The 14,570-nt window shown below is 36.4% G+C and overlaps 2 protein-coding genes across 3 annotated transcripts in view; one reads left to right on the top strand and one right to left on the bottom strand.

Annotated features, from left to right (window-relative positions):
- Positions 1 to 14,570, top strand: part of GFM1 (G elongation factor mitochondrial 1) — a 49,386-nt gene that overhangs the window by 16,834 nt on the left and 17,982 nt on the right. For both annotated transcript variants that reach the window (XM_008067641.2, XM_021717397.1), the window contains 5 exons: positions 1,192 to 1,329; positions 2,803 to 2,904; positions 4,202 to 4,258; positions 7,042 to 7,179; positions 8,614 to 8,696. In XM_008067641.2, coding sequence (XP_008065832.1) covers positions 1,192 to 1,329; positions 2,803 to 2,904; positions 4,202 to 4,258; positions 7,042 to 7,179; positions 8,614 to 8,696 — 518 coding nt within the window. The remainder of the gene's footprint in view (positions 1 to 1,191; positions 1,330 to 2,802; positions 2,905 to 4,201; positions 4,259 to 7,041; positions 7,180 to 8,613; positions 8,697 to 14,570) is intronic.
- The window catches only part of LXN (latexin), a 7,526-nt gene continuing 1,679 nt past the window's right edge, over positions 8,724 to 14,570 (bottom strand). Inside the window, exons 2-6 of the mRNA XM_008067640.2 lie at positions 14,212 to 14,274; positions 12,919 to 13,096; positions 12,514 to 12,650; positions 9,325 to 9,387; positions 8,724 to 9,063 (exon numbers count right to left, since the gene is read on the bottom strand). Of these exons, the coding sequence (XP_008065831.1) occupies positions 8,965 to 9,063; positions 9,325 to 9,387; positions 12,514 to 12,650; positions 12,919 to 13,096; positions 14,212 to 14,274 (540 nt within the window). The 3' untranslated portion in view covers positions 8,724 to 8,964. The remainder of the gene's footprint in view (positions 9,064 to 9,324; positions 9,388 to 12,513; positions 12,651 to 12,918; positions 13,097 to 14,211; positions 14,275 to 14,570) is intronic.

Here is a 14,570-nt window from a genome sequence, read left to right as displayed (position 1 = left end):
CATTACCATAGTTTTTTTAAAAATTTACATTTTTATTCATTTATTCCTCTGAATGAATTTTTAAATCACCAATCAAATATTTAAAATTCCCTGTTGGGCCTGGATGCCATGGCTCATGCCTATAATTCTAGCCCTTTGGGAGGCTGAGATGAGGATTGCTTGAGGCCAGGAGTCCACAGTTACAGTGAGCAATGAGTGTGCCACTGCACTCCAGCCTGGGCAGGATGACAGAGCAAGACCCCATCGCTCTTTTTTTTTTTTTTTTTTTTGAGTTGGAGTTTCACTCTGTTGCCCAGACTGGAGTGTAGTGACCTGCTGGGCTCTGGCAATCCTTCTGCCTCAGCCTTCCAAGTAGCCATAACTACAGGCGCCCAGCTAATTTTTGATTTATTGTAGAGACGAGATCTTGCCAAGTTGCCCGGTTGGGTCTCGAACCCACAGACTCAGACAATCCACTCGCCTTGGCCTCGCAAAGTACTGGGATTACAGGCTGAGCCACTGGGCCCGATCAAGACCTCATCTCTTAAAGAAAAAATTCACTGGGGTTTTGATTGCTATTGTGTTATACCTATAAATTCTGCCAGTTGGCAACTTATTTATTTTTTCATGTTTACAAACACTTTATTCAGATCATTGTAGTGGGCAAGATCCCAACTAAATGCCCAAGTGAGGTATTCCTGGCAACTTATAATGTATATTAATTGGTCAGTGTTAGTATATTCAGTCTCTTTACAGAACTCTTATCTAAGTAGTTTTCCATTCAATTGTCAAAGGTTGTTTTAGATTATCGTTTGCTCCTACCTACCATTTCTAATGTTATTTTTGTTGTCTTTTCAGTCATAGTACCTTATTTTTGTTTCATATCTTACTGTATTAAACTGAACCTTTGAAATAATATTAGAAGGCAAAAAGATACTTCCTTATGTAAACAGTTACACTTGTTTTCCTAATATTTTTTTTTCAGAGGAAGCAGAAGTATCTTGTATTGTGATACCAAAAAGATTGATGAACAACAAACCATTTAATTTATCTGTGTTCAAGTAGCTTATGACTATAAACTGAATTATGTTTGTAAGATGGACTGCTAAAATTGGGAAAGAATATTTGGAGGTAGTTGTGAAGTTTTCCTCTTAATTTTGATTCTTATATTTCTTTTTAATTCTTTTGCCCTTACCCAAACCTGACTTCAAGGCAGGTCGATTTGGACAGTTAACTTATGTCCGCAATTATCAGGGAGAGCTGAAGAAGGGTGACACCATCTATAACACTAGGACGGGAAAGAAAGTGCGGGTGCAGAGGCTGGTTCGCATGCATGCTGACATGATGGAGGCAAGTAAGAGTCGCCCTGGGGTCAGAATTTCTCTCGTGGGTGGAGTAGATCTGCCTTCCCAGTATCCTCAGCCTCTCTAGAAAGCCATTTCTGGTTTTTGTTTTCCTAGCCTCTTCCTTTTGTTTAGGTGTGTTAGAACTCTGAGCTAGCACTCTACCATCAGTTAAATTAGCAGATGTTAAGAACTCATTCCACTGGTGGAAGTTAGTTATAGTGACCAAGGTTAAGGAAAAGAGACATATTCCTAAGACTCAGAACACAAGATCTAGCACTTTCCTCACAAGCTATAACAGAGTATAAAAGGTACTTAGGACAGTGGAACTGTGGTTCTTAAAGGAAAGAGAGTAGTAAATTCACACATAACATCTACATTGTTTAGTAGATTTACTTTCTGAAATATGGTAGGCATGAAAGCAATAGAGCTTTTATTCCTGTTGATGGAACCTACTGCAGGACCATGTTGGTGCCAGAATCCTCCTGAAGACTTAAAACCTCTCAAGGTCTGATCTGGTAGATAAACTTTGACTTATGGCTTGAATTCTTGCATTGGCTCTGAATCTGCTGTAGCCTTCTATAGTCCTTATGGTTAGGCCTTGGCAGGAATACTGAGTGCATGAGATTGACCCCTACCTGCCCTTTCCAGTCCAACTCTGTATTCCTGGACGAATTGATTGTTCTAAGCAAAATATTAGGAATTTTTTGGTAGCTATAACTTTTGTCTCTTCTGGGAGAGGAATTAACAGTCTCTAAAGTGGACAGCATTGCTATTTTGTGAGATAGGCAGCAGGGGGCAAACTAGAGGACTCAGTGATTGTCACAGCTGTTTCAGGGGCCAGGCATTGGGAGATATGGACAGATGTGTAACCATGAAAGAAAAGCACCCTCTCTTACAGCACAGCTGTTGTGAATGAACTGTCATTGTAAAAGGACAAAAACTAGGAAGCTTAGAGGCACCAATGCTTTGTTCTAAGATTTCCTGTTTTCTTGACTGCTTGCATCTGTGCAAAATTAAAATTATTTTTAGTACAGTGGGCTTCATTCTTCTGCCTTTGTTTTCAAAACTTCCTTTCCAGTTTTCCCTGGTATGTCTCTGTGCTACACAATCTCATTGTGTAAGTGTAGGAGCACATAGAGTACATACTTTTTATTCTGTAGAAATGTCTTTAGAACTGTGAGACATTGGATTTTGTCAGTACTAGGATCAAGTAGTGATGCCATAGCTCTGAGTTTTTCATATAAAGTAAAAGCTTTTTTTTACTGAGAAGTGGTTTAAATAAAGACCCTGTTTAAGACATGTCTTGGTATAGTCAGTTGGTGTTGCATTAGTTCTAGTTAATTAAATCTCTATAAAATTCATGGTAAGAGATCATGTTTGTTTATGTATAGTTTGTTTATTGTGCAGTTTTTTTTTAGTTACCATGTCTTTATTCATATTAATTGCAAATATTGTTTTGTGTTATTTTTTTATGTAGGATGTTGAGGAAGTATATGCTGGAGACATCTGTGCATTGTTTGGCATTGACTGTGCTAGTGGAGACACATTCACAAACAGAGACAACAGTGGCCTTTCTATGGTAAGCCATTTAATTTCCAAGCTGTTTATCACTTAAATTACAAAAGTCTATGTTTTTATGTGGTACATTTAACTCTTTGCACTTGGGTGTGCCTTCAGATGGGACATCATAAATCTAGCAAACCACTCTGATGTCCCCTCTCAGGGGACATAAAGAGATTGCTTCTGATTATACAGGACAGACTTATGCAAGTGCAGATTTTTCAAAAATGTAGGTTTCCTTGAAGTTTTCCACTCAAATTACATGAAAAAGCAAATAAAGAGATGGAATATATACTAAGATATCAATTAGTTGAGAAGTGGTTTTCAAGAATCACAAGTATGTCCTTTCACATCATCTTCAAACAACATAGACAATAAATTACGTATTGTGAATATGGGAGGAAGGAAACGAGACTTCATTGTCTGCTCAAATAGAAAAACACCAGGTGGAAGACATCAAACAAATTATTTTTGTACAGCATATATCAATGAACTTGGAGTGGATGTTGGTGACTGTTTCACGTTACCACACATTAGATAAATATAAGAAACAAAATTTTGATTTTTTGTCGTAAATAAGTTCCTCGATGTCCAAGCTTCTATTATAAGCCAAATATCAATGAAATAATTAGTTCCAATGCTATAGTATTTAATATAAAGTGATTCATTTTTCACTATTTCATAAAAAAAGTATGGTCAAGTTGCTGGTAGGTGATCCGCGAGAAATGCTCACTCAGACTTTGAGGCAAATTGGCCTTGGTTAGAGTCTCACTTTTGCCCTCTACTATCTGCTGGCCCTTAGCCAAGTTATTTTATCTTCTTTCCAAGGCTTTAGTCACTTAATTTGTAAAACGGGTGTAATAATACCTGCCACTAAGAGTAGTAATTGATTAAATGAGGTATCATGGGAATAAGGAATTTGGTGCCCTTTCTCTGTTTCCCTTATCAGTGATCACAGTATATTTTGATTAAATAAAGTAATTTAATAGAAGATTGCTACCGCAAATGTAGCCACTAGACAATAAGAATTTCAGTGTCAGCATTCGGATTAATGATTGGGGTTTTGTTAAACAGGTAGACAAGTAGGTAATTTTATTTTGGGAAGGAGGAAATCATGTAAGTGGGTAGCTTTATTTATTAATGTTATATTAATATACTTATTTAATGCAAAACAAACTGAGATATATATTATATATCCTAAATACATTGGCTTAGTGTTTGTCCTTTGTTCTATTGTAAAGTAGCACATTAAAATGAACCCATCCCTGACTCATGCAAGACTGTTTTGAATTCTTTTTTTTTTTTTAATATCTTAGGAATCAATTCATATTCCTGATCCTGTCATTTCAATAGCAATGAAGCCGTCTAACAAGGTAGGAGATTTAGAGCTCAGTGTGTCACAATAAAAACTTGAGCTCTTTTTCATTTGTCTCCACAATACACGTGGTATCTTGTGATAACCAGCCGTTCTATGGTGTCTATTTCCTCTTTTGATATTGAGATCACTTTTTGAAATTTATCAATCTGTTCCTAATAATAACTCATTGGTATATTTGAAGAAACTGATGGTATTAAAATATTCATGAGGCCAAGCGTGGTGGTTCACGCCTGTAATCTCAGCACTTTTAGAGGTGGAGGCGAGAGGATTGCCTGAGCCCAGGGGTTTGAGACCAGTCTGGACAACTTGGCGAGACCTTGTCTCTACAACAAATAAAAAGATTAGCTGGGCGTGATGGCGCACACCTGTGGTTCCAACTACTTGGAGGCTGAGGCAGAAAGATCACCTGAGCCCAGCAGGTTGTGTGCCGGTGTACTCCAGCCTGGGCAACAGAGTGAGACTCGCTTGACTCAAAAAAAAAAAAATTACCAGACTGTATTTTGTAACTCTTTGCTATATCATTGACTTCACCATGGTAAGTGTACCTTCCTGTGTTCAGATCATAAATGACTGGAAAATGGGAAGTGGGCATTTGTCCCAAGTTGTAGTAAAATCAACTGTGAAGTCCTTTAGAATACTGGATACTTTAATTGCCTCATGATTTTAGTACAGCTGTAGATTTTGTTGTAGTAATAAAGTAAATGTGCGTTGGAAAGCCTGTAAATAAGACTGTTTTTCCTTCCTTTCTTTTTTTTTTGAGTTGGAGTTTCACTCCATTGCCCAGGCTAGAGTACAGTGGCACTCACAGCCACCCCAGCATCGACCTGCTAGGCTCTGGCGACCCTTCTGCCTCAGACTTCCAAGTAGCCGGAACTACAGGTGAACGCACTGCACCCAGCTAATTTATTTTATTTTATTTTATTGTAGAGACGAGGTCTCGCCAAGTTGCCCGAGCTGGTCTTGAACCCTCAGGCTCAGGCAATCCACTCGTCTCAGCCTCCCAAAGTGCTGGGATTACAGACTGAGCCACCGAGCCCAGTCTGTTTTTCTCACTTTCAAATATAGTTTTACTTGGTTTTTAAAAATAATTTTATAGTTTTATAATTGGATGCTAGTGCAGGGAAAAGGGAAAAGGCTAACTGACCTAGATAGTCTAACTTAGGAGTCAATCCGTTTTGCCATGCACCAACTCTGTGGCCTTGAACAAGTTACTTGACCTCTCTATACCTCATTTCCTCACCTATAAAAATGTGAATATTTTGTCTTGCAGCATTGTGGTTAGAATTTGAGATAACATGTAAAGTACATAGCACAGCTCCTGGTATTGTGGTAAATGCTAGATGTTAATATGGATGCTGCTAGGTGTGTTTGTTTTCTGTTACTGCTGTAGTAAATTACCACAAACTTAGTGATTTAAAACAACACAAATATATTCTTTCATATATCTGAATAAATTAATCAAGATGTTGGCAGGGCTGTACTCCTTTTTGGAGGCTCTAGGGGAGAATTTCTTTCTTTGCTTACTCTGATTATTGGCAGAATTAAGTTCTTTGTGGATGTAGGACTGGAGTTCCCCCCCTCCTTTTTTTTTTTTTTTGCTTTCATTTGAGGGCTGTTCCTAGCTTCTAGAGGTTACCCACCTTCCTTGGCTTGTGGCTACTTTTCCCCCTATTATCAGTACCAGCAATAGGTGGTTGAGTCCCTCTCCTGCTTTAGTTATCTCCTGCCTCTTCTTCTGTCATGGAATCTCTCTGCCCTACCCTTCTGCTTTCCTCTTTCATGTTTAAAATGACCATATGATTACGTTGGCCCCACACAGATGACACACATGACAATCTCCCCATCTCAAGTTCTGTAACCTTAATCACGTTGGAAAGCCCCTCTGCCATGTAAGGTAACATATTCAGATGTTGGGGGCCAGGGGGGATTAGGGCATCTCTGGAGGGCCATTACTCCGCTTACCACATGGAATGGCATCTAAGAATAAAGATGCACCAAACTACATGCAAGCAGATTGTTTTAGAAGGGAGAAATCTCAGTGTGGCATTTGCTTTCCCATTAGTTTTAATTTTCTTGGTTGAGTCTACAGTAGCATCTTGGTAAACATGCTGACTCCTTTGATTATGTTTATATATAGCATTTCTAAAGTGTAACACAGATTCCACTTTCTGTTTTATGAGCAGTTTTCCCCAAAAGGACAGTTTGTCAGTGTAACAGGAATGGGCATAGAGTTAAGTCTTAGGTTCTTGTTTTCTATCTTGGTATGGAAAGAAGATTCTATTTAGCTGACTATTCCCTGCTTTCTTGGATGTATCCAGGTTTACTTTACTTTTGTTTTTTTTTTGAGTTGGAGTCTCACTCTGTTGCCCAGGCTGGAGTGCAGTGACACGCTGCTCACTGCCATCGCAGCCTCGACCTGCTGGGCTCAGGTGATCCTTCTGTCTCAGCCTTCCAAGTAGCTGGAACTACAGGCATGCACCACCATGCCTGGCTAATTTTTTTTTAATTTATTGTAGAGATGAGGTCTCGTCGAGTTGCCCAGGCTGGTCTCAAACCCATGGGCTCAGGCAGTTCTCTCACCTTGGCCTCCCAAGGTGCTGGGATTATAGGCAGGAGCCACCACACCCAGTCTTTTTTTTTTTTTTTTTTTTTTAAGATATGAGTAGAACGAGATGATCATTTTTTAAAATTTCTTAACTGCTACTATATCTGATTTCACTCAGTAAAGTTCTTTCAAAAATCTCATTTGTACCATATAATGATTTTCTTATTTTAAAGAATGATCTGGAAAAATTTTCAAAAGGTATTGGCAGGTTTACAAGAGAAGATCCCACATTTAAAGTACATTTTGACAACGAGAGCAAAGAGACAATTGTCTCTGGAATGGGAGAACTACACTTGGAAATCTATGCTCAGGTAATGAACAATAAGCAAGTGAAATTGAATTCAGTATGTTATTGTCTGTGTTTTGTTAAAAATCAATAATTCTCAATCTAATGCCTGTAATCCAACAATGGCTCTTCACACTTTACTCTGTTTGTATCCAGATGTAGTACACAGCTTCTAACACTCCATGTTACAGAATAGTTATTTTTGATCTCTACATCTTTTTGTTTGTAAAATCAAGGCTTGGGGGATTTGCAATAAGACCATCCATCTATCTCAAAGTCCTAGATAATTGGGTCAAGTTAACGTGGTCCCAGCTTCAGGGAGACAACCTGCAGTTGTACCTACTCTCAGGCCACTTCTTCTCAAGTCTATTATTGATGATCATTATAATATAGATAAAAGAAGGGGTGGGAAGCTATACTTTCCCAGGAAAGGTGTTGCATATATATGAATGAAAATCAAAGATAATTGAGTAGAAATTGTGGTGGAGCCTATCTTTGAAGTTGAGAAGGAGAATCTTGACAAAATTTTATATATTATCCAGGGAATATGTAGTAATATGGAACAATGGTGATGTTTTAGTGGGCAGATTAATTGTAAGTAAATATAAATTAGTATAACTTAAAATTCATTTGTATAAAATCTCTAAAAGTGGTTTGTATTGTTGAAGTATCATGTGTCTGATCCTTGTAAGACACTGAAACAAGTTAAGATTTATTATTTGTTATTGATTATATTTAACCCTTTGTACTCTGATGTCCCCTCTCAGAGGACATAAAGAAATTGCTGGTGATTATACAGGACAAACTTATGCAAGTGCAGATTTTTCAAAAATGTATGTTTTCTTAAAGTTTTCCATTCAAATTGCATGAAAAAGCAAATAAAGAGATGGAATATATTCTGAGATATGGTCTATCAGTGAGAAGTGGTTTTTAGGAATCACAAGTACATCTTCCATATCTTCTTGAAACAACAGATTAGACAATAAATTACATATTGTGAATGTGGGAGAAAGAAAACGAGATTGCATTGTCTGCGTGACTAGAAAAACAACAGGTGAAAGACATCAAACAAATTACTATTGCACAGCATATATCAATGAAGCTGTAGTGCATGTTAGTGATTGTCTCACAGGTAACAACACGTTAGATAAATATAAGATACAAAATTTTTATTGTTTTGCCATAAATATATTTCTCAATGTGCAAAATTTTATTATAAACCAAATATCATTACAGTGAAACAATTAGTTCCAACACTATACTATTTAATATGAAGTAGTTCATTTTTTACTATTTCATAAAAAAGTACATTCAAGTTGCTGATAGATGATCTACAAGGTGTCCCTGAGTGCAAAGGGTTAAATGAATGCTACTAAGGTGTTTAAGATGCTAAGGTTTCTTTCTTTCGGTTGATTTTTAAAATTTAAATATACCAAAAAATAATCTCCACTCTTTTTAGAGGATGGAAAGAGAATATGGCTGTCCTTGTATCACAGGAAAGCCAAAAGTTGCCTTTCGAGAGACCATTACTGCCCCCGTCCCGTAAGTATGCAACATAATTAAACATTATGAGACTGAAATAGAAGATTTTTATTATGGGATATACATAGCACTATTACTATTATAAAGATTTTTAATGTAGTGACACTTAGTATATTGGAATCTATAGAGTTCTATATTGTAATCAAGATATGTATACAGAGTGACACTTTGGGACTTGTTTGGTTCCTTAAACTAGATACCAGTGAAAACTGGCATACACATGTTTGGTAGGCATATTTACACTTCATCTCATTGTTAGGGAATTTGTTTATTCCAGTTGCACTTCTTTTGGCAAACGGCTATTATGTTTTACTTTAATACCATATTGTGGATGCCAGAGAACTTGCATTTGCCAGGGAATAATCTCCTGCAAGTGAAGAAAATGAATGCTATTATAAAATTCAGAAAGCAATTAAGAAAACATGATTGGATTTATTTTTTGTTGGAGACAAAGCATCTTCATAAAGAAAAGCACAAAACAAACTAAACGACTATAAGTATCATATATTTCAGCCTGATGCCTGAGATTACATGAATTCTGATTTAGAGTCAAAACTACTAAAGCATAATGTGGCTATAAAAGAAGTCTTAGTTTTCAAAGTGGCATCAAATAAAGGTAATATCTTACCTGAGATGCTACATCATGAAGTAGAATGGTGTAGTCTAATTCAATAAAGTCATCATTTCTTTGCTATGACAAAAAAAGAAAAAACTTGGTGCTTAAAACTTAATATCATTGGTAAAAATGACACTTTAATTTTAAAAACCATCTTTGATTAGTAGATGATTATAATACCTCCATTTAGGAAGAAAATAAAAATTGAATATCATAATTTATTTTAATTTAACTCGACAGGAAAACTATTCTCTTACACTGAAAGTAAATGTTCTTCCAAGCTGCACTTTAAAATCATGATTTTATATTTGTTACTCCAAAAATCGCTTGCCCTTCTTTAGCAAGTTGTGGTGACTACTTAAGAACATTACAATGTATAGCTTGTTATTTAAGAACCCTTAATGTTTCCATTGTTCAGAAAAGCATCATGTAAGGAATAAACTATAGCAGTGGTTGTTTACGTTGAAGGAAACCAACTTTATGATAGAAATGATCTCTTAGAAATCTGAAAATAATAAAATGTAGTGAATGTAGTTATCTGCTTTGGTAATTAAAACTTTGGCCTATACTGTTTGTTGCTTTGGGAATAAAAAGTATACCATCAGCTACACTGAAATGTTGCATCTGCATAGTTTAATATCATCATTATCAAATATATGCTATTCTTACACAAGGTTTATAATCAGCATGTTGAGATGTGCCCTGAATGCCAAAGGGCAGCATAAACTCCTGTGGCTCCTTTGGTTAATAGTGATTATAAATATGACCCTAAGCTCAAATTAAAATGTACTATTCTTTCTTTATAGTATCTTGAAATAATCTTTTCTTTGACTATACTAACAAAGAATGTACTTTAAAGAAAACGTAAAAATCAGTAAAGGTTCTTACGTGCTGGATTGTAAGAGGTAAAGATATGTAACATATGGCCTGAAACAGTGGTTATCCCTTTCTGTTGAGGTTTCCATTAATGCTTTAAAGTCACAATACGGTGAAGGGTTAGAGAAGTTTTTTGTTTGTTTCCATAAAATTACTGGCACTGTCTTATACATATTTTGGTAAAAACATGGCTTGAAAAATCATGATTATGATTTTATGATCTCCGTTCCTGGACTCTATTATTTGAGGCCTTTGGACCCCTATAAGAATGTTTTAACTGGCTGAGCTTGGTGGCTCAGCCTGTAATCCTAGCACTTTGGGAGTCTGAGGCTAGTGGATTGCCTGAGCCTGTGGGTTCGAGACCAACCCGGGCAACTTGCGAGACCTCGTCTCGACAGTAAATCAAAAATTAGCCAGGTGTGGTAGCACAAGCCTGTAGTTCCAGCTACTTGGAAGGCTGAGGTGGAAGGCTAAGGTGGGAGGATTGCCAGAGCCCAGCAGGTTGATGCTGGGATGGCTGTGAGCATGCCAAAAACCTAACAAACATTACAACAACATATAGAGAAACAGCCTTTTTTCTAATAATGAATTATCATCACATCAACCTTGGTTACAACATTCTTTTTTTTTTTTTTACTTTGGCTGCTAAGGTACTCAGATTTGATTCAGTGCTCATATGTATGTCTTATTTCAGATTCCTGATAAAAGTATTTCTTTTTTTCCTAAGATTTTCTTTTTCTTAACTTCACTTTTTTTTTTTTTGAGTTGGAGTCTCACTCTGAGTATTGTCATTGAGCATCCTTGTTCTCTAGTGCCCACAGGTGTCCAATAAATGGTTGCAAAAGCCTGTGGAGAAAAGGTACTCCGATTGCCTTGCAGTTTGTTACCAAGAAGCTGAAATAAGTCAGCTGGAAATCCTTTCTCTCCTGGAGCTGTCTAAAGCTGTTTGTTGTGGTTTCTTTGCTGTCTATTTCTCTTGACTTCCAGTAGATACCAGTTGCTTTTTTTAAAAACTTTATTAGTTATTATCTCTTTAAGGTCTAGAAAAATGCAATTCTAAATAGTCATCATATCCATCTTAAGAAAACAGGCTAGTGACAAGATATGAGGTTGTAAATGATGACTAAATGATTTATAAAAAAAACCAAAACAACTACAAGTTGAGTAATGAGTAGTGGAACTACTTCAGAGGCAATATAGCAAGCTTCATGAAGACTGAAATGCCATTTTTTTTCCAGGCATGATGATAGCAATTTGAACACAAAACTTAGGTAGGTGAAGGAAATAATCCATATTAAACTAAGCACAAAAAAATGAATGCCAGATTATAACTCAAGACTTCACACTCTTGAAAGTGTGGCTTTGCTGGTAACTTCCATAAAATGTGGCCCTGAAGATCTCTGTATAGCTGATTAATGATAGGGGGAGTCATTACAAATACAATTGTCCCTTAGTATCCATGAGGGACTGGTTCCAGGTTCTCCCTCAGATGCCAAAATCCATGGATGCTCAAGTCCCTGACATAAGATGGTGTAGTATTTGCATATAACCTACACACATCTTCTCATATATTTTAAGTAATCTCTGGATTACTTATAATGCCTAATACAATGTAAATGGTATGTAAATAGTCATTATACTACATTGTTTAAAGAATGATGACAAGGTAAAAAGTCTGTACCTGTTCAGTACAGACACAACCATCCATATATTTTTCCTCCTGAATATTTTTGATCCATGGTTGGTTGAATCCATGGTTGTGGAACCCATGGATAGAGAGGCCTGGCTATACGTAGTGTACCTGGGATCTGTCTTGCTTCTGTTAGTGAAACTCTCCAAACCTTTTTGCTCTAAAACAGGGTTTGAGTAAAACATTCTAGTTAAATCTGACTTGACTTACATGAAAGGTTAAGAACTGTCATTACCATAATGCTATTTGAAAGTGCAGTCTAGATACTACTTATTAATAGCAAACATTTCATTGGAATCCTTGGCTTTGCCATGCCATTGTTCCTTGTCAGCATGTACCCAGGGAATGCAACTAACCCAGCATACTTATTGGGAAGGTACGTTTGAGGTAAGTGAGGCCTGTGGTCTGCATCTCTTAGCCAAATGTAGTAGCTTTTGGACCAATTGCTCTTGCTTTGAGCTCTTCCTACAACTCTTCTCCTCTAATCTTGATTGTAACTGACCTCTCCTTCAAAATGCCAGGTTCACTATTTTTAATACAAAATGACTTTAGGGACATGCTTATCTAGTTTCGAATTATAACACTTTCAATAAATATTAGCTCCATTAATAGTATATTTTATATAAATTACTTACCACTTGCTTGACTGTTTGAATTTTTACCATTTTATACCAGGTGTTTTCAGTAGAATTCTGCCATATTATATAGCCACAGGCAACCCAGGCTAAATGTCGAACTGGCTTCATTTCTGGAGATACATTTCCAAAACTGTCTGGTGGGGGGAAAATTTATATGATAAATGTACTGACAGAACATCTAAATTCTAAGTCATGTCTTAGTTTCCTTCAAATGTTTGCAGAAACTAATTAAGCCATGGATCTATAAAGTTCTGAGGCCTCTTTATTTTTTAGATTAGACTGGAAATTAATATTTTTGTAAGAGCCAGTATATTTCCAACATGGCATCTAATAATTTTGAACATAGATCATTGAGATTGACTTTAAAGTTGGAAAAAAATTTTTCATGCTTTATTTGTATACCTGGAATATTTTGTGCATCTAGTGGTTTCTTCATGGACTTGAGTCTTTGGTAAAATGTATTGTCTTCTTCATCTGGGTTCTTCCCAATTTCGCCTTCAAATGTGAAGTTGACTTCTGGTGCAGTTTCTTGTCCCATTGGAGGGTAAAGTACTTCAGCAGTGCAGTTCACTGTAACTTGCTGTTTGAAACATTTTGCAAAAGATCCTTACATATCAAAGGCTATCCGTTTTGATTATCATTCTTTGAGATATAATTTCTAGTATGAGCCCCTAATGGTGTTGTGTTAGGCTTGACTTTAAAGTCCCTGTTTTCAGAGGTATCTAATCAGGCCTGGTCTATTAATTTTCTAGGTATCGCATGCATATCCTAAAATAGATAACTTACCTTGAGTATCCTGTAATAGATAACGTACCTTATAATTTATATGGTCTTATGATCTTGTGAATTCTAAGTTTAAAACTGTGAGTATATTTCAGCATTAAGGGGGTGTCCATTTGCACGGCCACATTTTAGGCCATCTTTATATACTGACTCAAGACTCTTGCTCACTGCTCCTGAAATAACAGAAATTTTCTCAAACACAAATACAGCAGTCTGTATCTAGGTGTAAAATTAGAAGATTATTGGGTTTATACTTTGTAAAGATGGCTGTCTAGCAGCTTAAATAAATGCTTTTAATGAATCTCCTTACGTTAGCCTATATCTCTTATAAATTATGCTCTACAAAAGAGAAAGCTTTTTAAAATATCTGGACGGCTATGGTACAGATTGCAGTTCCTTTATTTTAAGTTTGTCTTTTTAATAATTTGACAGGTGTATAATTTTTAAAAATTTCCCTTTCCCATTACTAAAAGATTCTTGTCTGAATGAGAGTATCAGCTGGCCTTTCTATTTCTCATGAATATCTAAAAGCACTTTCTCTAAATACCAAATCAAAAACAGATTGAGAAACGCAGGCATAAGAAAGTGATCATGACTGGAGAGTAAATTGCTTCACTTGTTTATATTAGGCATTAGCTTAGGCCACCCTATGAGTATGTAACTGTTTAAGGGAATTTACTTGAACTGAATTTACTTGTCTGTTTTCTGTGTAGCTCAATACCAATAATTCGTGTATGTCAGAGTACACAAGATAGTAAAAACTGACCCTTTTAGCTTTGTCCATGTGGTATTTTTTAGAGGCAGGGATTTTGCAACAACTTAAAAAGTAAAATGAATCTATGGGTTTGATCAGCAAAAATTATTTAGAATATTTAGAAACTTTTATTTAATAATAAAGGACATTTCACTTACTTTATGGATAATTTCTTCTACAGAAAATTTAAGGTGATACTTATGTCCTCTTCCTGGAATATCCTAAAATTAAGAAAATGTGGAGAGAAGAAATTTTTATAACAACAGGTCATATATTTGCATTGTTAGGAAAATCCATTCTCATTTGACTGGAGGAGCTGGAAGGTGGGGGGAGGAAATGATGATGAAAGCCTTAGATGTTAAAAAAGGCATGTCAGCTGGGCTCGGTGGCTCAGCCTGTAGTCCCGCGCCTTTGGGAGGCTGAGGAGAGTGGACTGCCTGAGCCCCCGGGTTCGAGACCCACCTGGGCAGCAAGACCTCATCTCTACAATAAATAAAAAAATCAGCCGGGCATGGTA

The sequence above is a fragment of the Carlito syrichta genome, unplaced genomic scaffold (genome assembly GCF_000164805.1).
Source record: "Carlito syrichta isolate Samal-C Ts95f unplaced genomic scaffold, Tarsius_syrichta-2.0.1 Scaffold309726, whole genome shotgun sequence".
Lineage (NCBI taxonomy): Eukaryota > Metazoa > Chordata > Mammalia > Primates > Tarsiidae > Carlito > Carlito syrichta.
The sequence above is the reverse complement of the archived record's forward strand: the minus strand, read 5'-3'. Positions and strand labels throughout refer to the sequence as shown.